This window comes from Lepisosteus oculatus, chromosome 2, assembly GCF_040954835.1.
Source record: "Lepisosteus oculatus isolate fLepOcu1 chromosome 2, fLepOcu1.hap2, whole genome shotgun sequence".
In the NCBI taxonomy this organism is placed as follows: domain Eukaryota; kingdom Metazoa; phylum Chordata; class Actinopteri; order Semionotiformes; family Lepisosteidae; genus Lepisosteus; species Lepisosteus oculatus.
In genome coordinates, this window is record NC_090697.1 from 68,956,211 (window position 1) to 68,983,091 (window position 26,881).

Consider the following 26,881-nt stretch of genomic DNA (forward strand, 5'->3'; position numbering starts at 1 on the left):
AGTCTGACTTTTCAACGATCATATTGCTGTGAATTCATTAGCTACTATTGCGTTACCAACACTGAAATTAGAACTGTGCATACTTCTAATTCTGCTTAGTGCCTATTAAGTCGAAGTTTTAATTATTAAAATGACTGCATCTGGCAGATGTCTTTGCCTAAGGTGAGTTACAGACATAATTCAAGCACTTTAAGTGCACATAAAATCTACAATTTATTAAGAAAACCTTCAATCACAGTAGTACATATTGTACAATTATGGAAGTCCAATATGACAATTTACTCAATTCCACATATAAACTGTAATACTAATGTATGTTTATATTCTGGTAGTGGCTCAAAGTCATGGTCCTAGAGGATGTATTGTCTTCTGTTTTATTGAGTGAACTTTAACACAGAATCCCTTCAGCTGAACCTCTTGCTTGACTTGATCTTTCACTCACTCGTCTCAAAGACACACTGCTGACGCTTCAAATATGTTTAACAAACACTCCTGCCACAGCTTGTTTATTAGAGTTTGCTACCTTGTTTCTTTCTGAATGCGATTAGTAGTTAGCCAGCAAATGGTTACCAGAGACAGGTGGGAATTTCCAGTTTCTTAAGTGTTATAAGTATTGACTAGAAAGTGAGTTAGATTAAGAGCTCAGCTGAAATGAAAGAATGTGCAGATTCTCTGTGACCTGGGCTGAGACCCACGTGGAAGGAAGGCTACACCCCTCAGGTATAAGCCCAGCATGAGACCCCGCCCCCTGACAACAGTTACCACGGGGACCAGTTCCATGGCACAACATTGCTTTAGTTTTATTCAGATGTTCCATGGCCTCAACTGGCAAGCTGAGCAAATATACTGCATTTCAGAAATGGCAATTATTTCAAGTGAAATCCTTGACATTTCTGATATCTCCATAAAGAGTACTTCATTTCCCTTTGTAATGTACGTGTATTCTATTTTTGACAGTAATGTCAATAATGGTAACTTGTAGTTGAAGATCTTTTAGAATTAAAACTCCAGGATCGTTTTTAATCTTTTAATTAATTAATTGTAAAAGCTACTCATAAAAACCTGGAACCTGAAACATGAAAATCACTGAAGAGAGCATCGTCGCCATGTTAAAGAGGTGGATCTGTTAATCCTGGTGCAGTTTTGTTTTTTCCGGCAGTGATGTCCTCATGAGCATTGAAGGAAGAAGGCATTCTTAAATCATAATGTAAAATGTTTATTTGCAGGGCTGTGTGTTTATAATAAAAATCAAATCAAAGCACATTTTCTGGGACGTGAAAGCACCTGAACATTACACAAAGAGCAGCTAAAAGACAAAAAACAGAACAGATTAGCAAAACTGACTGCTTCCACAAAGCAGCATGAAGCTTATTTGCAGAAGCAGACGCCATTTCTAATCGGCAACCGACACATAACTCACGCGGCACACGGTACACATAGCGAACAACAAGACACAAACACAGAGAGACGGCACCCAGCCTCAGACTTCCGATATGGCCAATAATGTCTCGCAGTTACAGAGGGACTGCACAGAGCGCATGATGTTTTACAGACCCCCAGTCCGGTACAACGGAGCCCCTGACCTAAAGCAGTTAAGTGGAGTATCTCACTCCTGTGAAAGCACTTTGACTGTAGAGCTCCTCGCGTCTCACAGCTCACCGAGAACACGGAGCGCCCTGCCATCTACTGACTCGCAGTGTGGCGTGTGAGCCCTGGGTCACACAGCGATCTCGGGGCCGCCTGGCCTCAGGGCACAGTGACCCGGCAGATCTCCACCGGCGCCGGGCCGCCCTGACTGTCCGAGTACTCCACGTGCCCATTATGCAGGTGCCCGTACTCGAAGCGGATCCGCAGCTCGCCGATTTTCGACCTCGGCAGGATGTCTGGGATCCACTCAATGATGAAGGGTGTGGGGTCCTTCTGCTCCGCAGAGGTATTCCCTGGAACAGGGGAAGGGAAGAAAGAAATGAGTCACGGGAGGGGCTCTCCCCTGAAGGTGTCACCAGGACATCGCTGGGCCATGGAGAAAGGGGACAGCTGAACAGCCAGTCAAGCCCAGCCAGCAAGCTAGGCGGTGCACCTAGCACAGGCTCCTGCAAGCACAGGGACAACATGCAAACACCACACAGACTGATGTCTGTGAGAAACTGAAACTGAACATTATTCTTTCAAATACTGACTTGAGTTTTGGGCACCACAATACAAAATCCGTATGTACTGCAATGCTGCTCTACAGTGCACCCTGAAAAATGAAATGGGGTACATTCCCAGGTTCAAAGCAATGTCCTACACTGACCGACTAAAACAACTTTTTTATACTAACTGAAGTATTCAAAATCCTGAAAACCACCAACAGTGTTGACCTTTTGGGTTTATTCAGCAAATGGAAACTAAGAGGAAATATCTCTAAAACTAAGAACAGGAGGCGCTGTTTTACCTAAAGGTTTGAGGGAGTCGGGAACAAGGAGCCTCTTCTCGACTGCTAAACCTCCTCTGTTCTTACAGAACCTGCAGCTGCGATGTAGCAGTGCTGAGAGCCCTACCACTGTTTGTACATTCGACGTCTTCTATAACTAGTTGAAATAATTACTCTCATCTCTTATGTCTCATAGGTTTAAAGACCAAGCGTAAGCGAAACTGTCCAATGGCCAGAGCGTGGCTGCTGATCTGAGAGAAGGACAGTGCACATACAAACATGAGGACCGGCCCAGGAGGCAGCAGAGCTCGGATGTGAGGAGCCCAGAGCCGCTCCTGTCCGGGACCAGACAGCACTCGCACCCGGGACCCCAGAAGTACAAGCTCCCTGCTCAAGCCACGTGAGCCAGTGAGCCGCGCTCTGCTGCGAGGAAGGGCTCTGCCCAGACGACCCGCTCGCTGCCAGAGCCTGGGGCCCTGGGGCCCTGGGGCCCTGGGGCCGGACTCACCCACACGCAGGAAGGTGCGCAGCTCCAGCGGGCGGATGGAGGGCTGCCTGTCTGCGCGGCTCTGCGTCTCGGGTTCGACCGGCACTTCGGGGCAGCGGAATGGCTCAAACGACCCGTCCCGATTTCTTACGAAGCTCTGGGTCACCTCCAGGGGCATCTGCCAACAAGATGGATGAGTAACTCCTTCTCAAAGTTAGAACTGAAATAAACTGACTGTCTGCCTAAGTATGTTTTCAGAATGGCAAGCTTCCATGTACTATAAAAAAATACACAGTATAAATAAATGCTTGTAAACTGCTGTGCAAAGGCCAAAGATTTTAGAGCCAGTCAGGAAATACAATATATGTATGTTATGAGCTTGTACAGTTTACTTAAAGCCTCTGCTAGTGACTTCTGCTATTGGAAAAATGTTCTTATTAATACAGACAAGCCTGGGCGAGGGGAATTCTTAGTGCCCATTCATCAGAATCCTCTAAATCCCGACAACAACCTATGATGAACATCATCAGCCAACACAAAGTACCGTAGTAAACCGAGATACTGTAGCTAATCCGTCACATTTACCAATCAAGTCTGACTTACAGTCTGATGTTTCTCACCATTTATCTCTCCCCGCACTTCATAAAGTTAGAACACTACTTTTTCTACTGCAATATACAGATTTGACAGGATTAAATTTTAGTTTAGAACATTAGGGCAAAATGCTCAGCATCAAAATCGAGAGCACCATCATGCTCCTGCATAAAGAAAAACAAGAGCAGAGCAATGCAAAATGTCTAAGATGTCTGCACAGCAGTGTACAGTATATTGCAAAGTATTGACAGAAACGATGCACATACTGTATGTATGCATGTATTGTATATGACTAATGTATTTAAACCAACTTTTGTCAAATCAATACATCATAAGAACACTTTAGAAAACCAATGTTTAGTCTGCACCACTGTTTCATGATGAAAGTTAAAAAGATCAATCTCTGATGATTTGAAACAAGATCTGTGTTTTTGCTCTCTCTCAGTGAGTGTTCCGGGAATTGCATGTGCTTCCCAATGCATGGTGGGAATATGGAAGATGGTGACAGAAGACTGAAGATGCGAGACAGCTGGGCGGCCCACCTCAGGAGTATCGAAGATCTGTTTGACGTGCAGAATGTTGTTGATGTGCCAGGTGTATTTGGAGAAGGTTCCAAGTGGCAGGGCATCTTTGCGCACAAATGCTAATGGAAAATTAAACAAATGGCACAAAAGAAAAATCTTGAAATGGTGCACAGAAGAGCAGATCTTGCAGCATATTTTCAGGACTCTGCCTAAAGCCCTGTCTCTCCTTCCACATCTATTTGTCTCAGTGCCTGGACAACCGGCTCCTTTTCCACACTGCCGAGCGCAAAATGCTGTAATAAAACAGTTAACATGTTGACACTTGCTAATTGCTTTTTCTGTCTCACGATACACTTGGAGATCTTTCGCATTTACCATGAAAAGCACTGATTAATGATGTTTTATTTTATTGTTCGTTAATCTGAAAACGAAAGCTGCCTGGAGTCACACAGTTTACTCAAAGGGAAAGGACGCAGTCCTTGCTCCAGCCTAGAGCCTCATCAGGCCAGAGCTTATTCTCCTTTCTGGAAAGGCAAGAAGACTCTGGAGTATGGGATCCAGGGGTACACCAGGAAATACTGCTCCCCTTTTATACAGCTATGGGCACCAGCTATGGGGTAATGAACATTACTTGAGAGTAGCCCTTTTAAGCTTTCTTAAAAGAGTGGGGGGGGGGGATCTTGAAAAGCTTGCATTTTCTTAAAAACAAATTAAGATTAAAAAAAACATTAACATTTTAGTATACAAATTTAAATGAGCAACCTAACACAGATCCTTAATATAAAGGGGAAGCTTGGCTTTGCAGTAGTTTATCGCTTTATTGCAAATGTCTTAAAGGAACCAGCTTGGTCACGCCTCCACAATCAGCGTTGACCTTCAGCACGAAACTGGTGCTGCCCGCTGTCTCTGGGCCCTGGGGTGAAGCAGTAAAAGAAAGAGGCACCCGTGGTGGAGTTCGGGAGCCTCTTCTTCTTGCTGCCGGCCGAGAGGCGCTGTTGCAGAGCGTTGAAGAAAGACTGGGGGATGTGGAACACCAGGGGGTCGGGCTTGCCTGGAAAAAGACAGACACGAACACGCGGAGGAAGTACTGGACAGAGAACTCGCAGGCAGATCAGCACACCTGCCAGCAAGCAAAGGGAAGAAAAGACCACGTTATCTGGGAGTTTCTACAGGCTGCACTGGAGGAAAATAATGAAGACATCCTCTGTTTGTGAGTTACCTGTCAAAGTATTTTAATGATATTCTAATCATGAACGTAACAGAACAGCCACTCCAGTAAAATATGCTGAATGTTTAAGTCTCTACAACAAAGAAGGGTCTTTTTTTAAAGTAGATCCAGCACACTAATCTAAAAACTGTTCCAAGTGAAGGAACTGTCCAGCCTTCTCGACCTACTTTGTATCCAGCTGTATAAATGCCCAAGTTCCATGTGGCTGTCTGCATCAGGCCCTGCACGGCGTGTGAAAATGCAGATAAAGTACTTACTGGTGCTGCATAGCCGTGCTGTTTATTATCTGGGCACTAAGGCTGCACATCTGGCTGTGCTCAGGCTCTGCGGACTGAAACTGCAGGGAATCCTTACCACCGAACTGGAAGTGCATGGTCTGGTGGATCCGCTCGGTTACGCTGGCCAGCCAGTGCTGGAAGGGAAGGGACACGCGGGCTTCGTCGTCCACCGGCTGAGCGCCTCCTACAGGCACACAAGGTGTTGTACAGTTACTGCAGAAGATGTTTCACGGAAGACACTAACTGATTAGTGCACATCTTTCTTTTCTTCTTCAGCAGACCTCAATGACATTGACAACGATAGGTGCAGGCAGGGCTTTGAACTCTGAATTTTTCAGAGCTGAATCTTTGACAGTGTGATGATCCCTTTACACTCTCTCTCTGAGCCAAATGGGTGAGATCACTAAAAAAACAAATGAACAATTGTGAAACGATTGAGCAATTATGGCTGGTTCCCCCTGCAAGCTCATGTCTTCACTGCACTGCTAGCTCTTTCTCTCCTCTTTGGGGTGGAAACACAGCTGACAGGTGACTTGTCTCGTGTTTCTTTCACCCCACAGCCTGTCTGTGTATTTAGACGATTCTGGGTATTCTTGCCACCTGAGGTACAAGAGATCTGCTGACAAATGTTATCATCAGCAGAAAACAAAAATGTGCTTTGTGCTTTCTGAGAATCTCTCTTCATCTAATCTATTGCTGTAAATCAGGGCACTGATTTCCTAGAAAGCTGTACCTGCGGTGTAAAAGGGAGCTGTGTCATTTGAAAGACCAAAAATCTAAAGCCTTAACTACAGCACCCAACCAAGCAAGTTGTTACACACTCACAAGCCAGAGAGAAAGGTGCTACACTGCAGACTCCCACAGATTTAAAAAACAGCATCAGGAAAAGAAAAGTTGCAGATCTCGTTTAAAAAAAAAAAACTCAATGCAATGTGTATCTTTAATTTGGCATATCTCTACAATAAACTGCTCTTGACATCCATTTCCACTTCTTGCACAAAGCTTATTTCAAAATAAGTGTTCATGTGAGATATCCAGATCTCACATCTCCTCAGGGCAGTGTGAAACATCCACACTGAAACCTGCACACGTGCACTAGTCTTGAAGTGTGTCGGCAACCTGCCACAACTGGCAGGCCCTCGTTTTCCCACCTGGTTTCTTCAGCACTGTGGAAATGGGGTGCTTCCTGGAGGTGAACCTCCGCAGAGAACTGGGGACCCCCTCTTTTGCAGGTAGGGTGGGAATACTGGCTGAAGGAGGTGAGGGAGAACAGAGGTATTACAGGGAGTCCAACTCTATCCAAGATAAGATACAATACACCTCACCCAGAGACCACAGAACGTCGGCTGTGCTGTGCATATTATTTCTTGCTGATTATGTGCATCACAGATATGAAGTAGGCACAATCTAGAGCTACGTTTACCTGACTGTGAAAAGATCAGACACTGAAACACTCTAGAAACACAACTGCACACCCGAGATAAATCTTAGATGGGCCTTCTGAAGTCTACTGATAGTGACCCTGAATGCCCCAGTCACTCTGTGCAGCAATGTTCCTGCCACCTGCACTCCCTGAGCACGTCGCTTTTCTCTCATTAAGCCGAGAAATTGTCGCGGTACAGTCAGAAGACACATCACCGTTTCAGGTACCTGCTCACAGGCACTTTTCTTCTTGGACGGCTCTCGTCACCCTATTTATCATTTCCTACATAAAAGCAGATGGGCTGTCACATTTTGCTGAGGCACACAAAGGATTCAAATTTAATATTCAAACGGGGGTTTTGCTGTAGAAGTAATAGGAGGTAAAGTATATGTTGATTCTGAAGTGATTCATCAATGTGGTCAATCTGAAGTCTATCTTAATTATAGATGCAGCCTTTTCCTCCTCACCCTTCCAGAACAAATTCAATTCAATCCAGTTTAATTTGTACAGTGATTTTGTCACAAAGCAGCTCTACAGGTTTCTGGGCCTGAACCGCCAGTGAGCAAGCCTGAGGCGACAGTGGCAAGGAACAACTCCCTTAGACTGAAGCAGGAGGAAACCTTGAGGAACCAAGGCTGGAAGGGGGGAAGAACAGGGCCAGGGGCCAGGGGCCAGGGGCCAGGTGCCAAGGACAAGCCCTTACTGAACACTAAGTGAGAATCTGAAGATCATCATGAGAAGGTTGAGCACATAAGTACCCCTGTACTGCTCATGTCAGGGGCATAGCACATGGGTGACTGCTTGTGGGCTGAAACTGGGCTGATGTGTGCTTGGGGAGGGGGGCGGGGGGGGCTGACCTGCCACACTGTCTTCTAGCTTTGACCTCTTGGGTTTGTGTGGGGTACAGCGCTCAGCCGGCTGGGGGGGGTTAGTGGCGTTCGTGACAGAGCACTCAGCGCCCACGTGCAAACCTGGCACAGGAAGAACACAGGGAGAGGGTCAAGCCTGCTCATCACGGGACCCGTCACACGAGGCACTGACCTGCAATGATGAAAGAGCTTTTCATGAAGAACATAAAGAAGACACAAGAACATAAGAAAGGTTAGAAATACTTCAGCTCTAGCTCATTTGTCAAGTAAAAAAAAAAAATGTAGCATGCTTGAGTTTGTAAAACTCAAAATGGGGTCCAGGCACGAAACTCATCTTTGACAACTGACTCACAACCGATACAGAAGTGATGCGCCTTGTGCAACAGTCCCGCCCTCTAAGAAATGAGGGCCGGGGGAAAGTGCTCTCTATTCAGGTGAAACCCGCCGACACAGGCCAGATTTAAACAGATAGGCGGGAACAACGATTAAAAACGAGTGAAAACGCACGCCGGTAGTCACCTACCGTCGGCATCGTAGCTGAAAAACCCCGAGAACTCGGCGGCCAGCTTCTCGTCGCTGGCGAAGGCGCAGACGCAGGCGTAGAGATGGAGGCAGTACTCCTGGGAGCAGGAGCTCGAGGCGTCGGCCAGCGCCGGCGAGGGGGAGGCGGAGGAGGAGGGGTCCTCCGGGAGCTTCAGCGCGGTCCTGGACGCCCCCTCGGGCCTGGCGGCGCGCTGGCAGGCGCAGTGGTAGCGCAGCCCGTCTTTGCGCTCGCCGAGCGTCAGGTGCAGGAGGCCCAGCGGGTGCCTGGCGCTGCGCTGGCACTTCACCACCATCACCGCGCGCGACAGCCGCTGCACCAGCGGCCCCAGCGACTCGGTGGCCAGCTGCCACAGGGCCTGCTTGGTCTCGGCCGGCGCCTGCAGGGAGCCCAGCACCGAGCTCTTGAGAGTGAGGGGCGTCGCCTCCGCCTGGCACTCCATGGCCTGCTTCATGTGCAGGCAGGGGCGCTCCTGCTGCGGCGGGGGTGCGGGCTGTGCGGCGGGGGGCGCCCCTCTGCCGGGGGCCGAGCCCTGCCGGCAGGAGGGGACGAAGCAGTGGCCCAGGCTGATGTGCGTGAGCAGGGTGCCGTCGGCGGTCGAGATGGCCGTCTCCGTCACGCCCAGTTCCACGAAGCCGCGCTGCTCCGGCCCCCGGCCCCTCTGCCGCACCGAGAACACCTGCGCCTCGCCGCCGGCGGCCCCCCCGCCCGCACCCGTCACCACGCGGACCGCCTCGGCACTGGCCTGCGCCTTCCTCGCGCCGTCCCGGAACACCGCGCCGCACGCCTTGTTTTTGCAGCTCAGGCCCCGCGTGCCGTTGTACATGCCGCACTTCGGGCACTTCCGGATGCCCCTCAGCGTGGGCTTGCCCAGGTTCGACAGGAAGGAGGGGGTCTTGGTTCTCTCCCGTGATCCGGACGCCGCAGGAGCCGGTCCTGCGGACACGGGGGCAGCAGTAACCCCCGTGCCCTGCCCCGTCCCCTCCATCTGCCTGGAGAGCGAACGGCAAACGCCTACCAACGGCCAACATGGGGGACAGAGGTTTGAACACCGGGTTTCAAAACACGGAGTTTTTTTACAGAAGTGAAAACAAGCATCCCAATTTTGCAGAAAAGGTAGCGTTGGCGACTACTGTGGTTTAAACCACCAGAAACCTGCCTCCCTCGTGAAGCCACAAACGTTGACCAGCAAAGGATTAGCTAAATGATTTCAATTCAAGTGTTACTCAAAACATTGCAGAAAGAAAAAGTTCTCTAAAATCGAAAAAAATCCCTGCATTTTTAGAAAAAAAAATTTGAGGCGCTGTTCAGAATAATGAAGACGAGGATTAAAAAAGTCATCGTAACAGGTAGTAAAAGCTGACTTTAGCTGCACACTTATTGGGTAATGCTCAGGACAAAATCAGCCTACGCAGTGACCGATAGCGAAAAACACTTTACATATTTAATTGCTAACGTTTAATAGTCTGAAATATGCCTTTTAACCTTTGCAATTGCTACTTTCTTTACATTTGACAGTGAATATTGCTGTATGCTAGAGGCGTTTATGAAGTGGGCTTTATTATTCTATAACCTCCGACTGGTGTAAATTCATTCTGTGCTCATAAACTACCGCCCGTAAGCGGTATTTGCAAGTAAATGGAGTCCTACTTTTTTTTTGCAGGGATGCTAACTCGTGCGGTTCGCTGGCTACAGTTTAATGACAAATTGTTTTGCAGGTCGCCTGGCGACCTCTCGGTGCGGCACGAGCCTGCAAACCCCTTTTGGAAAAGAGTCACGTGTGATGTCCCTTCTTCCTCAAAGCATTGCAAATAAAAGACTCTTGCAGATCTGCAAGGTTGAACTAGCGCGTTATGCTGTAGTTCAGTGCCAACACCCAGCACAACACGATGTCATTTTAACCCGTATTTCCGCCCCAATGGCAATAAATGTATTATCGGCAATTCTATTGCGTGATTGGCTTCGACTGAAGTGTACCTGGTTTTTAACACCTCCGATGCTGGCTCTGTATGGTCGGTTTTGTCAGACTCAGCCGCTGCCTCTCCTTCACGTTCGACGCCATTCCTTCTTACAAAAGGCTTCAGCAATACGGCTGTAACGAGGCTTCCGGTTGGCCAAACCGCTGTCACATGACACGAAGCCCCAGCTTCCTAAGGATGCTGGGAACTGTAGTCCTGATCTGACTACTACCTCCCCGCCATACGTTAACCTTGGTCTCTTACAACACAACCGGAAACCGAGAAGTCTGCCACTATCTTCCTACAGGCTACTGGGATGCGGTCAGCATCATACTTTGAAAACATGCAGTTAACATTTGATTTCTTCAAAATAACCGTTTTATGAAAATTAATACCCACTCCCATCCTACAGCAAAAGCAACTGTTCTCTATGCTGTTCTATGCTTTGACATATTATCCATCTAATGAAAGTTCTACTATAAAATGGGACCCTCCTGTAATCAGAATTTTACAATCAAGAACTACTTTTGTGATCTTGATAACATTCCAGGTTATACAATAACTGTCAATCATACAGAACTTCCTGTTCATTTGGCAGCTTATGGCTTATGAATGTGCCTGAGTGAGAAGACCACAATTACACTCCTAGGCAGCACAGTCTCTCTCTAGGGGTGAAGGAGCAATCATGAAGTCTTGTGTAGCAGTATACATTATTCATCAAATTGAGCACGTGATAGAGCATAACTTTCTAGATTTAGCCTCTGTATTTATTAGCTCTAGTAAGGGAAACCAGATTTTTCATTTGTTACTTGTGTCAAGGGTTGCAACATCCCATAATTTTTATATAGTGTACATCACAGCCAAAGTAAAATAGGTAAATGATAGAAAAAGACCACACAGGTTATCACAGTGTATTTATATGCATTTGCATTTTAATGGGACATTAAAGCAAGAACACGTTATAGTAGCATATACATTAAAAAAAGGTTCTTTCAAAAGCATGTCTGAGAATGTCTTTAGGCACTGCCTACTCTTAGTGATAGCTGGTTTAAATAAAATAAATGGAAATAAGGCAAAGTAATGGGTCTTGTCCAAGTCTGGCATTATAACCTCAATTAATTAACAGTGCACCTTTCTGATCAATTTAGGTTTCATAAATCAAAATATCAATTTTATACACAGAAGTCTAATTAGTCTAATTCTGCACTGCATAGCAATGCATCAATTTAACCTAGATGGATCACAAACATGCACTATGAACAGATTCTCCTGGACCAGTGTTAACAGAGTTGCTTCCAACAGATTAAAAAAAAAGTAATAACAGGTTTTACTTGATTTTATACACTTTCAAAACATTTGATCTGAGTTAAATGTTTGGTTATTTACATACAACAGTTTTGTAATAGCCCTCCAATACAAAAGAAAAAGTGGAATGCAAAATTTAAAAATACCTATCATTTGTGTAAGTACATCAATTTTGTGAAAAAAACAATAGTATTGTGCAATATTTTCTGCCTTTAAAACAAAAAAGTGGCAGTAATCCCTGCAATTTGTTTAGTTAAAAAAAAAATGTACAACAGCTGACATCCAAGATTTTTCATAAAACAACTTCTAAACAATGTGTTAGGTCGTGAACATTTTACATGATTTTCATCCCATTCACCTGGGGCCATCCCCTTCTTGGACAAAAATTACACCAATAACTAATGACAGTCCAAATGACAAGAAACCAAAAACGTCCTCATTATAAAATATCAATTTACTTTAATTCCCTGTAGAAAAAGGTCACATTTGTTTTCCTTTTTTAAACTGACAAAGGCATAGTCCTTTTAAACTTGTATTAATTTTGTATGTGCGTGCCTTATCACGCCTTAATCACTGTGTTTGGTATCCCGCCGTGCCAAATCCTGCCTGGTTAGCTATCACACAGCCATTCAGTCCCTGTGTGGGCTCAACCCTGACGTTAGCACCCGTCCACGCAGCACTGGCCTGTGTTTGACTAGACAAAGAAAAAAAAACACCACCGTCAGGTTACTCAAGTTTGGAACTACTAACGAAAACAGCGGCCAGTCAATAAAACTGGTGTTATTACTAAACTCATTTGATTAAGATTAAAATTGCCATCCCCACCCCCTTCACACTGGAATTTTGTGCAAATTACTATGAAACAAGTTTGGTCCAGGCCTACTACAAATGTAGGATGGGTCAATTTAAAACACCAATATTCTGGGTCTAAAAGAATGAAGGAGAAAGACTCATACACAAAATGCTCCACCACAAGTAACTGGTATAAAGTTTAAAAAGATTTAGGAGCATCTCCATCATTTGCACTGCATTAGCAGTAGGTCAAAATATAAACTGACAGATCATGAATCAAAATGTAAGGGGTGAAGGAAAAAGCACTACCTAAAGCAAAAAATATATATATTTCTTGAACAAGCTGAATGCAGTGAGAAGTCCACAAAGTGGATTTGGTCATTCACTGTAATTTAAAGCATTGAAGCCATATAAAAAAAAAGCATCACAGCCTTGCTAAAGAGTTTACATTTTTATGTTCACTGAAAATCAGTACATGCACTGCGGAAAATAAGCCTGGTCTTGCAGATGTATCACTTTAAGCAATGGGCATTTCATGCTATGTCAAAAACATTTATGCGGTGTTAAGAACACGTGCCTTGGACGAAAATATGGTAAGTATTGTCTAATCCAAGTTCTGTATTTTTATCTACTTATTGGTTCCCATCAGTTGCTGGTAAAGACGGAAGTTTAAGATTTCTGCAATGTTCAGTCAAGTCCATTCTGGAGTTAACAGACTTTTGCTGTAGTCAAATTCAGCCATATCGCTGAAATAAATGCAAAACTCTAGGGACACCATATCACACAGAACATGCAATGTTTTTAAAAGAAGATATGACTTTCACAAGGTCACACTGAAACAATGACCTGGAACACACAACACATCCTGGAAGGTCTTAAAACTCCCAAAATCCCCTAGTTTTTGTACCCTAAGCCCCCCCCCCATGTACTGAGTTAGGTGCTCAAGTAAGATAACTAGTTATCTTAAAGAATAAGACCTTGAGACCTTCAAAGACCAGAGCTGTGCAAGTTGATCTTTGAATGGGACACACAAGTTACAGCACGCGGGTCTGTTCAAGTAGTGTTAAACCAGTAACAGGACTGCCTACAGCTCAGCTCTTTAGCAGCCCAGTCCAAAGGTGAGAGCTTAGAGTGAAGAAGCCCTAGACATTATGGTTTTATAGCATACTTCCCCTAACCTTTTGATTGCTCCTGAAAGGTATCTTCATGATGAATAAATCTGACTTGTAAATGTGACTTGTTTGAGAATAGCAAAGATCACAGTAGCTCAGTCAATCCCCAGCAAAATTCAGAGGTAATAGTATTAATGTGAGCTAATTGGCGAGCACGGTTTTATGTGTCAAAAAAAAACCTTTGGACGCTGAAATAAGGAGGAAAACTGTCATAGTTGTACTAATTTAATATTGATTTAATTTTTACAAAAACAGGACATGTTCCTAATAGTACAGGACTGATGGCTATATCTGCCCACAGTCAATATTATATTGTAGATGCTCCTCCTGCTTCTAGGTTTCAAGACCACAAACATTTTGCTCAAGCAGAGCAATAACAGAAACAGCCACTTTACAAACCGTTTATCACTGTATAGAACTTGCAGTCATCAGGTATTCAAAAGTGACCACTAGTAAGAAGCGATTACCATTTTTCATCTCCTCATAAAAAGACAGCCAGGGGAAAGTAGTACTAGTATGGCAGCCTTTTCTCTTTCCTGTAAGAGCAGCACTGGCTTAAGTCTGATTTTACAAATATTTTAGTTCCAGGGGGTTCTCAGTTCCTACTGGGATACTATTAACATTGTTAATGTGTGCATCTAAATATTATTCACTTGATTTTGGCTCGAGTCAAAGACCTTCGCACAGTGCAACAGTTAACGTGAAATTGACTATATGTCAGTTCTATTCATTTTTCACATCACCATTTAGAATAGTAAGCATTTTAAGACTCTCTTCCAGCTATTGAAGAAAAAAAATCATGGGGGTATTATATATGCAATCTGTTAAAGTTGATTCAGTTAAAAGATGTTAAAACCAATGTCAGAAATGCAATACAGTTCAGTTGGGTTTTATATATTTAAAGTTTTAAACAGCATAATGACCATCTACCTAAAGTCAAAAGGACAGTTTAAAGCACATATGAATACTGAATGTTAGGGTTACATGCATTTGAAATATTCAGACATGGACAAATGAATATAGTAGCCTTTTATTCCTTCCAGGAAAAAAAAATTGACACAAAACTGCTAAAAACTTGTGAAGTTACTTTCCAATTTTGCAGAGGATTGTAATAAAAATAACATTTGATTAAACACCAAACAAATGTCTGATCACTCTGACAGGGGAGGCACTGTCCATTTTGCCAATTACTGATTAACTGCAAAATCAGCATTTAATACAAAATTAGGCTGATATTTCTTGACATTGTCACGATAATAAGAAATCCCACTTTTCCTATGATATGCATCTTATCACCCACAAAATTGATAAACTATCAGGCAGTACTAAAACGATTCACTTTCATCTGTATAAAAATAGTGGTACATTAGCGTCCTATTTCTACATGCCAATCACCAGGGTATGCAGTAGAAGTGAGCACTGCAGGCAAATGTTTACTAAACCTTACAAGCACCAATGCCAATCCATATTAACATCAAGCACAATTCCACAATCTTGGAAAATTGGGTATACAGGTCTCTCCACCATATGCAATTCATGTGCAGAATAACTTTGCTTTGTGTCATAAGTGGAAGCACTTTTAATAGCCTACATGTCTCCAGGACCAGTCTAGCTGGTTGGAAGTCAGACGTTTTTAGCAATATCAAGGAACACTCTAGTGTGGCACTGATTTTCCAAACACCTATTCTGTGTCAGAGGGATATGACAAAAGATGAAAACACACCTAAGACAGGCAGCCCCACAAGCCCATGACCCACCCAAGGAATTATTTCACTACATACCGGCTTCCACCTGCTACTGACAACCGTACACAAGTACTGTGATCTCACCAACCTCACTCTTAAGGAAACCTAAAAGCCACATAAAAGAAGTTTGGGTACAAACAAGGTGAACTGCACTCTTGGTGATCAATACCCCAAATCAGATGCTCTCAAAATACTCAATTCAGCATTTAACCACCTACTTAAAATAGGAAAGACACTACATCCAAAAATAAGTTCCCTGACAGCTCCCAGTGAAACTTACTGTTGGTAAATACAACTGGATGCACTAACAAAACCACTTGAAATGGTCATCAGTAGCAGATGAAAATCAGACCAGTGAATCACTGAATACAGAATAACGTATGCCAAGCACCAACTTTTAAACCCTTCCAGCTAACATTCAAGCATCATGACACTATTCATTAACAGATCTGACCAGGTGCTGCTACACTAACTCAGAAATTGAGCAGGGTCTGAGGCCAATCTTCTTACCCATATCAATGTATGAACAGCCTAACTCAGATTTACCAAGGATAATAATCAAATAAAGCCTTGAAAGGCAGCTTTCAGATGGGGCAGGTCTATTTATTGCACTCTTGACTCCTGCAGTTCTTTAAAATGGCATGGCCAGTGTGATTAGGAGTCAAATTAGCCTTGTCACTTGAACACTAAAGATGTCATCACTAGTTTGGTTTTCTGTCCACCTCGTTTACATATCGTCTTTTTCGGTGACCGTCTCTGATGCTGATGTTGTAATGTTTGACAATTAAAAAGCAAGCTAGTTCTAGCTAAGGCCCTCTGGTTACTTAAAAGTGTTGCATGAAAGTCAGAGGAAACTAATTCTGTCAAAATGAACAGGGCTGTCAAAATTCTATACAAAATTAATGACTGTTGATCAAAAGCATACTTAATTTACATTTTTCAGGGGTAATATTTCTCAATTTTACATGTCTTACGGAAAAGCATCATAATACACATTCAACATTGTGAACTTGATTTAAGGAAGCATTTACTCAATTCACCCTTCCCACAGAAGCAAGAAACTGTTGATCACACTGGGAAACAACATGCAACACATGGTGCTAAAAGGGATCTGGGTGCAAATGTTCAAGTTTGAGGTTTAAAAACACACTTTTCTGCAAATGTCACTGAAGAAATTTACATGCCTGACTGGTACATAAACCACATATGTCAGGCTACACAAATTTAGAGCACTGATATAGAAATACTATATTTTAAAAAGAAGAAAAGTTTTATACCAAAGATGAGAAACCAATGCAGGGTCACAGTTATCTTTGGGCTATGCTGAATATGCACAAAAAAAACTTAATTGTATTGCAGCATGTTTTTTTCTGAAAAACATTGACCAAAGCAGCCCTAGCCCAGTAAACTGTACAATGTCTAAAACACATTATGACCAGTTTGAACAGGACAACAGACTACTAATGTACTAATTACAAATCCCCATCATACGGCCCAAACTCCCCCATAGAACACGATTAACAGCAATCTGTATATGATGTTCTGAAGTACATATGAGCAATACTGCTGATTACAAAACAATTCAAAATTCAGATGTTAACAGTTCATTTTAAAAAATGACACCATACACAATCAAGGAGGGAAAATTTTTAAAAAGTTGGATGTCTGCTTATGTATCAAATGCAACATTTCAACTGTACCCAAAAGTGGGGGCAGATCCACTTACAAACTGCATTGCACTTGTGTATGATTAACACCAGGAAGGAGTGAGGCAAAGCCCACCCTCTAGTCCGAAAGTCATGTCTTTCAAGAGTATTAGATTGAAATGAACCTTTTCAGTTCATAGAGTTCAACTGTGTTGAGATGGGTAAGATGAGGAAAATGATCAGGTGCGTGCCTTGGAATGGGCAGTATACCTATAAATTCTGGGAAAAAAGCATGAACTAAAAAAAGAAAAAAAGCTCAAAATACTTAGTAAATGCAGGTAACTCCCCAGACTTCCTCGACTTCTCATTGGAACTTGGGAAATCTTCAATTTGACAGAACGAAGAACGTGTCCTAGAATATCATCTTTAAACCAGCACGGTGGCAGACACTGCGCTTACTTACTTGAAGCCCTGCTGGTTCCATGCTTGCCCATAAACTCCATATGTAGGCACTTGCCAACCGTTGGGGACATACTGACCAATCTGCTGCGCATTGCCATACCACTGTCCCCATTGCCCATATGGCTGGGCAAAGCCTACTTTATTTTGCTGCAAAAGAAAGATTTGACATTCTTAATGTTCAAGGTCCTCTACTCCTACTCAGAACTGCACTTCAAAAGATTTTAAAAATCTCGGATACAGATACATATGTATAAACAGAGTGCAGTGACGAAAGGTTACCTACAATAAACAGTCTGTTGTAAACATTCACCCTGGTGCTTCAAAGGTAGTATAGGCATTTATGCAATATGCCCATTACAAATCCTGGGCTATGTTGCTTTTTTTCATTTTATACCCTACATTATAGGTTTGTAGAAATCACTTGTTACTGTACTGATGATGCAAGGAAGGAAGTTTTAAAATAAAGATAAGGATAAAAGAATTAACAGCCATTTGATTTCTAACAAAACTTGAATTTTGCAGAAAATATGCCACTCTGCGGCCTGTGCTCAAAACACAAACGATGATTCATAAGAGAAAAGGTCTCCATTCCATACCTGGGGCACTTGTACCTGCTGCATGGGGTTCATCATGTCTGGAGTCTCCTTGCCCCAGTAACACTTGACCACATGCCCCTCTATTGAAGTCCCATTCACGGACACAATAGCATGAGCTGCTCCTTCATGGGAGTTAAATCTAGAACAAGTTCAAGAAAAACAGGAAGACCTTCCTTTGAATTAAGTGTTAAAACTTACATGAGAACCAATTATAGGAAGAATTGTTGAAAAGGATTAGATAAATGGGCTTGCTTGGTCAGAATTTACATGACTGCCGTATATAATGGCCATCATGCAAATGTTTATTAGTAAAATCTTTCTCTGTCTCTCTAGATTACATCATAAAAACAGTGCATTTATTAAATATCTAGTTATCTGCTGATCCAAAATGACCAATTACCCAGTTACAGTAAAATGCAGCATTCGGTCAAATATCACCAAAAATGATCTCTCCACATGCCCTGCATCACCCCTGACTCAAAAGGAAGTACCAAATTTACAGTCTCTGGCTTCATTGGAACAAAGTGGCAAATCCTTGAGAAGACTACAAACCTCTTTCAGAATTGTGAATGAACTAGTTTTAGTGTTGTGGGTGAACAAATGAATAGAAAAATCATTTTAGACTGGACGCGCCAATACTTAATAGGGGTGCTTAAGCTTCACATACCTGATAAACGAATAACCTTTGTCAGGAAAAACTCGGATTTCCATGATCTGCCCAAAAGGGGAGAAGGTCTGTCTCATCAGTTGCTCTGAAAATAGGACAAAAGGTATTAGAAAAATAAAAACAATATGTAACTCCATACTTTGTGCAACCACTATTTACAAGGCCGCCCATCCAATGCCAGGATAGATCTGCCCTAGTATTAAAGCACTTACCCGTCAGCCCAGATGTCACTCCACCACAGTAGACTGTGCAGTTGCTTGGACTAGACTGGTTCACTACCTCATCAAATGACAGATGTTTAGCATTTGCTGTTGAGGAAGAGTGAAGACACCTTTAGCAGAAAACACATGGAATTCAATACTGCACAGAAGGTTAAAAAAAATTACTTGCTCAAGAACCCCCAAAAAGTTTAAAATCTTGAATTCAGTGTTCATTTAAATTCAAATGATCTTGGTACAGATGGGCTGTGTAGCAGGGGTGATGAAATGCTTACAAATTGGTGTTACATAAAAAGGGGAATACCCTTTTAACATTAGCAAGTCAACTTACTTTCATAGGTAGACTTGGGAGCAGGGGGCTTTCTGGTAGCCCAGTTTGTTCTGATCTGCCTCCCTCCAAGCCACTGTCCTCCCATTTGCTGAATGGCATTTTCTGCATCCTGTATTAACACAAAGTGTGCACATAAAACAAAACATATGTTGCATGAGTTCTTGAATGTCAGATTTAAGTTGTCTGCAATTTAAGTCACTCTTAAAATAATCATACCATGAGTATCTACAATAAAGTTCAGTTTTACAAAAAAGCAGTGTGTCTGAATTAAATTCTCATGAAACGACGCAGAAGCCCGCTTGAAAAACAGGGGAAAAAAACTCACCCATTTGTTGAAGAAAGAGACAAATCCATAACCTTTTGATTTACCGGTAGCCATGTCTTTCACCACACGTGCATCACTGCAGACACAAAAAAAACAATCAGTTGGACGGATCAAGATGTGAAACTTACATTAAAAATTGTTTAACAAGCTCAAAGTAATTTACACCCTTTTAAACACTGAATTAATGCGCTATTGAAAGTCAAATACTAGTGGCTCTAGACACCTAGCAGACACTAAGAAGACAAGTCTTTTTAACAGAATTCACTAGCATACACCAATTTTTTTTTAAATCAATAAAAAGTTGTAAAGATGTTTATGAAGCCCAGTTTCTGAATGGATGTATTCAGACTGTATGCATTCATAGCAAAAAGTGTAAGCACTTACGATATTCTTCCAAATGGTGCAAAGGCTGCTTTAATATCTTCTGTGGTGATTTCTGGGCTCAGGTCTCCAACAAAGACATGAAAATGATCTAAAAGAAATGGAACATACAGATTTAATTCATTTAAGTAATATTTGGAATATAATATTTAGGCTCTTCATCCAAGGACTTCAGAGCTAAATTAGTTATAAGGCGGTCTGTGGAAACAACAACCTCTCTCAAAAAAGCAGTGAATGTACTACATTAAAGTTAATTAAATTGAAGCAGCTCTTTTACTGTCTGTACAAATTCTTCATGTAACAGAGGCTCCAAACAAAAGGAAACTTTTCAAGCTATTTAGCCTTTTTAGCGGTAGCCAACTAATCCTGGGATCTCTTTTAGCTGTTCCTAGAAGGAAGTCAGGATATGGCCATATCCAGACCTTTCCAAAACCCACAGGATGGCAGATGGTACAAATTTCCACAAGACTTAGAGGACTACTGCCTTTGGTGACACTTTCTGGTAATACAGATCTTTCAACCTCACTACACTTTCATCCAACTTTCTATACTACTACTACTCCTCAAAATTGTGTGGAAGGTCTCCCTGATGAGCATTATGATGAAAATACTTACTGCTTGTGTCTTTCTTCTGGCTACTTGGTGTTGTGGCCCAATTCACTTTAACCTCCTAGAAAAAAAAAACAGCAACAATTTGCATATGTATTCAAATAAGCATGCATAGAACGGTTGTGGTAAAAAACTAAAATCCTATGTACAATGTGAGAATCTCTCAACATTTGCAGTGATGAGACAACCTGATCACAATCATATGAAATATTTGCATAATTTCTCTCTAGTTGTAATTTGGAATAATTTAGTAAGAGTAAAAAGGTCTAAATAACAAGGAACTTACAAACGAGTGAAAATATGAACTTGTTTAACTCCTCAATGGTCCTTCATTACCTGTTGAGGATAAAATATTTGAAACTGAATGTTTTTTTAAAGCTACAGCTTTTGCAAAAACATGAGGCATATATGGGTGGCTATAGGGCAAGGCACTTGGGGACTACAGTGCAGTGACAGAAGGGAAGTACAAATCAAAGCACTTACTTTATAACCACCCTGTGTTAAAGTCTACAAATTATGAATATCATATCAAAAGTCATGGGACACCCTGAATGTTCCAAATTCTTTGAATTTTATCCTCATGACAAATTCATAAAACCATGGTTTTATTTCCTTTTATTATTATTGCACTGCAAATGAACTGTTTACTGTTAAGTGTGGTGCACTTACATTTGAAATGAAGACACTGCAACGCCATAGTGTGAGGAAACACTGCTGCTATTGCTAGATTACATAGAGCACTAATAAGCCTTTTAATTAAACGGATCTGCCTCAAAACAGACACTCAAGGCATCACAGGCACAGATGCATGCAGCAATACTCATAAGTTTCCTCTGTTAAATGCATCAAGACCTGTTCTTTAGTCAACATCCCCATCACTTGCATAAATATATTTGAGAAACAGAAGGAAAACAAATCTGAGAAACATCTGTCAAACTAGCAGTTCCATCTTCCCTGTATATTAATGACTAAATTAAAGCTATGACCTTATGACTAACTGTAGATTGTTAATGATCTTCCAAGACTTTAGATTTGCAAAAAAAAACATTGTAAGCCTTATCTTGTGTTCAAGGAAGACGTAAAATCTGTAAGCAGCCATCTACCGAAACTACTGGTGTCCCAAGACTTTTTATACAATCCTGTATAAGAAAATTGACAGGAAATATAAACATTTTCCTGCTAAAGCTACAGGCATTTCAGTTAATAGTATAAGGAAAATTTTTTAAAAAGTGAAGTACAGATACTAGGCATCCAGCCAGTGCAAACCAAAAACAGAGTGGCCTTCACTGTTGACGCAATTTCTCAAATTCCACACAGCACAACAACTATATTGATGTAACAGAATGTCTACATTTTACTTAGAAAAAACATTGCACCATTTCACAAAATGAGGATTTGCAAATCAGTACGATACATTCTCAGATTCAAAATAAGATGTCACTTGTATACCAGAATTTGAATATTTTCAAGCTAAGTCTTTCCTTAAGCAAACTGTGTGAAAATGTTTCTGCAAAAATGAAGTTGTTCAAGCCAGTTTAATGCCACTGCCAATACAAAGTGGAAAAAGTCACTGCGCTTGAGAATGTCACTAACACTTTCATAGCTTGTACACTGTAACATGAGGCACTTGGTTCAGAGAGGGAATCGAACTATCACAGCTCACCCCTTCGCTAACAAACTGAACAGTGATCTTGACTTAACAGATTAACACGCTGCATGTGATAAAAGTGAGCCAAATTGTTTCAGAAATTACTTACCTTGTTTAGAGACACCATTAAAAAGAACATTTCAGGTTTAATTTGGAATCTGGATGTATTCAAACATTAGGGGTCAGCTATAAAAGTTGTCCTTATTTTAAAAAGCAACTCGTGGATCTTTAGAAACCACGATCTTTCCTGAGATGCGTCATTCAAAACACTTAAAAATGTGCAGATTTGTCAAATGTCTGTCTAAAATAACCTGAAATGAGGATCATTTTACTCCATGTTAAGAACTACTTTTCAAACTTGGCATTGCACAAAAATAAAAAAACATACGTCTAGAACCTGCAACTTGCACAATACAAATTATCTGCTGCCAGTGTCAAGTCTTTTGACATTAAAGCCTTGTTAACAAAAAGACACCAGTGATCTGTGTGTAAAGCACAGTACATTGGCTAACAAGGTCTACAAAATAGCATCTGAAAAAAAACTCATCCTCACACTGAACAGTAGTATTCACAGTTCCATCCCCACCCAGCCCAACTCACCCTGTAGATACGATAGCTTACCTTACCCATTATTTTACGTCCATTCATGGCAGCTAGGGCAGCAGCAGCATGCCGATGCTCATAAAACTCCACAAAGCAGTATGGGTCATTGCCGGCCGTCTGTAGATAGGAACACATTGAGCACTTTTAGCAAATATGACATCACAGTATGCCCAAACTGGCTTACGTATGCACTGTTATACTGTTAGACTTTGAAACCCCTAGTAAGTTTTTCCCATAGTCCTTTATCCACTGCACAGTTGTGTACAAGCAAGATACATATTCCAATGGAACACCTTTCACAGCCTGCTCATTAAGAGAAGCACCAAGTAATGAAGAGAGTTGAGAAACCCATCCTTGCCTGATAAATAGATCACGAAAACAGGAAGGCAATTTGGTCCAAGAACACTACCTTGGCATGTCCGGACTATCTGAATACACTGCTGCAGGCAATCCGAACTCGGTTGCACTATAAATCAGTCCTATTATAACACAAAAACCATGGAGCCTGAAGAATAATAGACCGACTCACCAGGAACCACATCACCCTGTGATGAAAGGTTATGTGGAACTAAGGGCATGCCAGCTCACAACAATTGCACGCATTTACCACAAATTTGAAATGCGTACGAAAAACAAAATTTGGCAACTGCACAAGTTTCACCTATACGTGTCAAAACGTGATACTCAACTGGGGCCAAGAAAAACAAGAACACGGATATGCCCGTTTCAGAGACAGGGCAATCTGCCAACCTCACTTCGTTTCTTTTGCACCTGGAGATTGATACTTACATCAACAATCATTTTACAGCTTTTGCAGGGTCCAATCTGACTGAAGAGCTGAAGGATAAGGGCTTCGGTCACATCCCGGGAAAGGTTCCCTACGTACCTGTAAAAAAAAAAAAACCCAACACACAACACCGGGTGAACAACAGCGTAACAAAGCTCTCCTTCAGGAGAGTCCTTAAAAACGGCAGAAGTACGAGGCCTTTTTTATTTTTTCCCCCCACAACCACTGTGAAGTAAAGCAGCTGCACACTGCACTGCGTGTGCAACAAAAGTTAAGAACAAGTTAAAGAAAATGAGATGACGCAAGGAAGAGCTCGGCGTGGTGGCACATCCGTATTTTCCGCATTCCCTTCATACCTTCACTCGACCCGAATCTGCGTCAGTCCTCTAGGTATCTTAATGGTGCAGACACTCGCAAATTAACAACCGGGGGGGAGAATTGAACACGTCTTCGTGGGCAAAACATTTCCCGGATCGCGTTCGACTGCTAACATGGAGTAGCGATCGTTTCTCGTTTTTTAAATATATATCTCTCGTTTGAACGCAAATAAAACAAAGGAGCATAAATCACTCCATAGTTACACAATAACAAAGAAATGCCCGTAACTGCCACAAAAGACGGCAAGCGTGTTACGGCCAACGTATGAGCAACCATTTTGACTATAACGCAGCGCCGGCCTCGTAAACGCCGTTGCGCCAAAAATAAAGAACGATATAAAAAAAATAATCTCTAAACACACAGGACGTTGGCTGGCGACTGAAACAAAGAATAATTCAGCAAGGCGTAGGGGGGGGGGAGGGTAGGGGGTGGTAAGGCGCCATTGAACCCGACGCAAAACCGTTTTACCCTGGAGGGCCTTGAACTCAGTTATTCCTTAACTTCTAGAAACGATTAATATAAACTTGTCGGACAACTAAGACCACAAAACATCGATAGCTGGGAGCCGTCTTAAACTGTTCCCCGGGCAGCGCCGGACACCTTGGGGAAACGTAACCGAGTCCGACAGCTCAGATGACACGAAACTAGGCCTTGTCCCCTCACCAGCCCAGTACACCACCCAAAACCCCGAACATTCATACCGAAAAATAAAGAAAACGACAGCAATAAACGACCAAGGGTGGACAAATTACATTCTTTGTTTTCCCCCCGACGCGGTACTTTTATTGATAACTGTACAAGGGCCGCTAAAACAGTCACGTCATCACACAGAAAACCGGGTAACCGCAGACAAGCCGTGAGCTTTGATCGCAGGCCCATTTCACTCGTCCGCACAACATAACCCGAAACACGGGCTGTCCGCGTCCCCCCTTCACCGCTAAAAGACACCGGTCGAAAGAAATATATTTGGAAAGACTCGGATCCTATCTCGGGCAGTTTCGGAGCGATTAATACAAGTGCGTACTCCCCAACAGCGCCAAGAGAGTGCACGTTTGAATGAAGCTCCTTCTGAATACGGACCAGCCAGAAATCGAAACAAAAAAAAATATATACTCACAGAGTCTTGGGTTGCTCTTCGTCCATCATTTTCACAGAGGAAACGCTCGAACCCTGAGAGTGAACCCTTGTGGTTTTTGTTTAATTTTCGACGGGGTTTTATTCGAGAAGGGCTTGAAGCACACAAACTCCCGTCGCCGCCTGCTCCTATTCTGAACAATAGAAAAGCAACACAAGATGGCGGCTGAGTCGGAGCGGATATAGCAGCCCGCATGCGCAGTAGGGTGCCGCGGTGGCTAGGAACAGTCAAAAGCGTTCGGCGCAGACGTCAGTTTCGGGACTGTAAGTTCCTAAAATGAAACCATTCGGTTTATGATGAGTTGTTGTGTTTTTCCTGTTTCCTCATTTATGACATAAACAAAAATAAATAATAAAATGATTATAAACGACGCTGATGTTAGAAAAAAATATTTCCCCAGGAAAATATGTGCGCCGCCCGGGAATCGAACCCGGGTCGCAAGAATGGGAATCTTGCATGATACCACTACACCAGCGGCGCTTCTGACGTTCTGTTACCATTTTGTTGCTGATAACAGAAGTAAGCCCCATGACGTCAGTTGTTTTGCTCGATTTTAAGCGCAGGTCAGCTTTTTATGTAAGGCAATTTAGAATGCAACGCGGCACACGTTGCGAGATACATTTGCTGTTGTCTTATTTGCTAGGTGTCTCTGAAATATCTGCGTCCTTGTTCTAGATCAAACTCTGGTCCTGCAGAGCCGCAGTTCATGCATTTGTTTTACAGGCAGCAATTAAGTAATTTGTCAAGGACTGTAGCAATTCAACTACGACCAGTTAAGTAGGTAGTGTGTTCAGTTATTTAGAGATCGTTTGGAATACAAATCAGAATTTCCTTCAGCCCTCACGAACCAGTGTTCCCTCCATTGAAACACTGTTGACGGCTCAGTGGCTTAAACTAGTTAGTGTTCCTGAGCTTTCACAAGCAGGCGAGCTTGGGTGAAGCAGAAGACCAACTGGACCGGGGCTCTTCAATACTGGGGCTCATGCAAAATCCTGGGATTTTCGAAGTGTCGAGCCTTTAGAAAAGAAGTTTGGTATTAATTATTTTCTCAAAAGTACTATATCATTACGTACATTATGCGAGACACGGAATACACTGAAAATCATTAATCCTTATTTTCCATGTTAACAAATTAATCGGGTTGGAGTTTTACACGCTGTCGTCTTTCCTATTACATTCGGATCAATACAAGCTAACATCTAGCAAATTCAGGATTTAAATTATGGGCATAAAAATTATACTTGCATCTTTATATTGTGCTTTATTATAAGGTACAATTCTTTAAATTTACAGTGCTTGGAATCTGGCTTGTTAAGTGCATGTTGTTGCCCGGTGGATTTTAAATTAATTTGAGGCTGCAATACCTTTTCATAACACCAGATGGAAGTACAAACTCACAGGTGTTGCGCTTCGAAAAGCTGCTTTTGAATGTTAGGACCATAAATCGAAACATTTATAGGTATTGTCAGCATTTGTTTTTTATATTAGGATCATAGTTCAGTAAATGGCGTTAGTAAATTAAAAAACCGTTATGTAAACAGTATTTTGGTATAAGTAAAAACTAACTTAAACGATCAGTATTTACAAAGTTAACAAAACTTTCGGCGACAGCGAAAATACGGTATAATTTACACTGATATCTGATTCTGAAATAATTGTGTTCGGAGTCTAGTGTAACTGACAATGACTTTTTCCAGACTGACTAGATTCATATAACCCCGTGTAACCCCGGCGCCCTGGCCAGATTTCCCATTGGCCCTTTA

At 42.4% G+C, this 26,881-nt stretch overlaps 2 protein-coding genes, 1 long non-coding RNA gene and 1 other non-coding gene across 4 annotated transcripts; 1 reads left to right on the plus strand and 3 right to left on the minus strand.

Moving 5' to 3' along the window:
* Positions 1-57: 57 nt before the first annotated feature.
* Positions 58-4,340, plus strand: LOC138224429 (uncharacterized). Its single transcript, XR_011182928.1, has 3 exons — positions 58-162; positions 2,613-3,116; positions 3,943-4,340. It is a non-coding gene; the product is annotated as an uncharacterized lncRNA (long non-coding RNA).
* c2h2orf42 (chromosome 2 C2orf42 homolog) lies at positions 1,193-10,452 on the minus strand. Its single transcript, XM_015340414.2, has 9 exons — positions 10,338-10,452; positions 8,343-9,374; positions 7,808-7,921; positions 6,679-6,777; positions 5,604-5,711; positions 4,965-5,072; positions 4,040-4,140; positions 2,925-3,081; positions 1,193-1,940 (listed from the first exon to the last, which is right to left on the minus strand). The coding sequence occupies exons 2-9, from the start codon at positions 9,346-9,348 to the stop codon at positions 1,747-1,749; spliced, it is 1,887 nt and encodes a 628-aa protein (XP_015195900.2). The 5' UTR covers positions 9,349-9,374; positions 10,338-10,452; the 3' UTR covers positions 1,193-1,746.
* A 776-nt stretch (positions 10,453-11,228) lies between these two features.
* On the minus strand, positions 11,229-25,287 carry tia1 (TIA1 cytotoxic granule-associated RNA binding protein). The gene is made up of 12 exons (XM_015337606.2): positions 25,101-25,287; positions 23,608-23,704; positions 22,837-22,935; positions 20,574-20,628; positions 19,962-20,049; positions 19,578-19,653; positions 19,253-19,361; positions 18,916-19,011; positions 18,704-18,788; positions 18,037-18,175; positions 17,442-17,587; positions 11,229-12,317 (listed from the first exon to the last, which is right to left on the minus strand). The coding sequence occupies exons 1-12, from the start codon at positions 25,127-25,129 to the stop codon at positions 12,194-12,196; spliced, it is 1,143 nt and encodes a 380-aa protein (XP_015193092.1). The 5' UTR covers positions 25,130-25,287; the 3' UTR covers positions 11,229-12,193.
* A 240-nt stretch (positions 25,288-25,527) lies between these two features.
* On the minus strand, positions 25,528-25,598 carry trnag-ccc (transfer RNA glycine (anticodon CCC)). The gene has a single exon. It is a non-coding gene; the product is annotated as a tRNA-Gly (tRNA).
* Between the last annotated feature and the right edge of the window lie 1,283 nt (positions 25,599-26,881).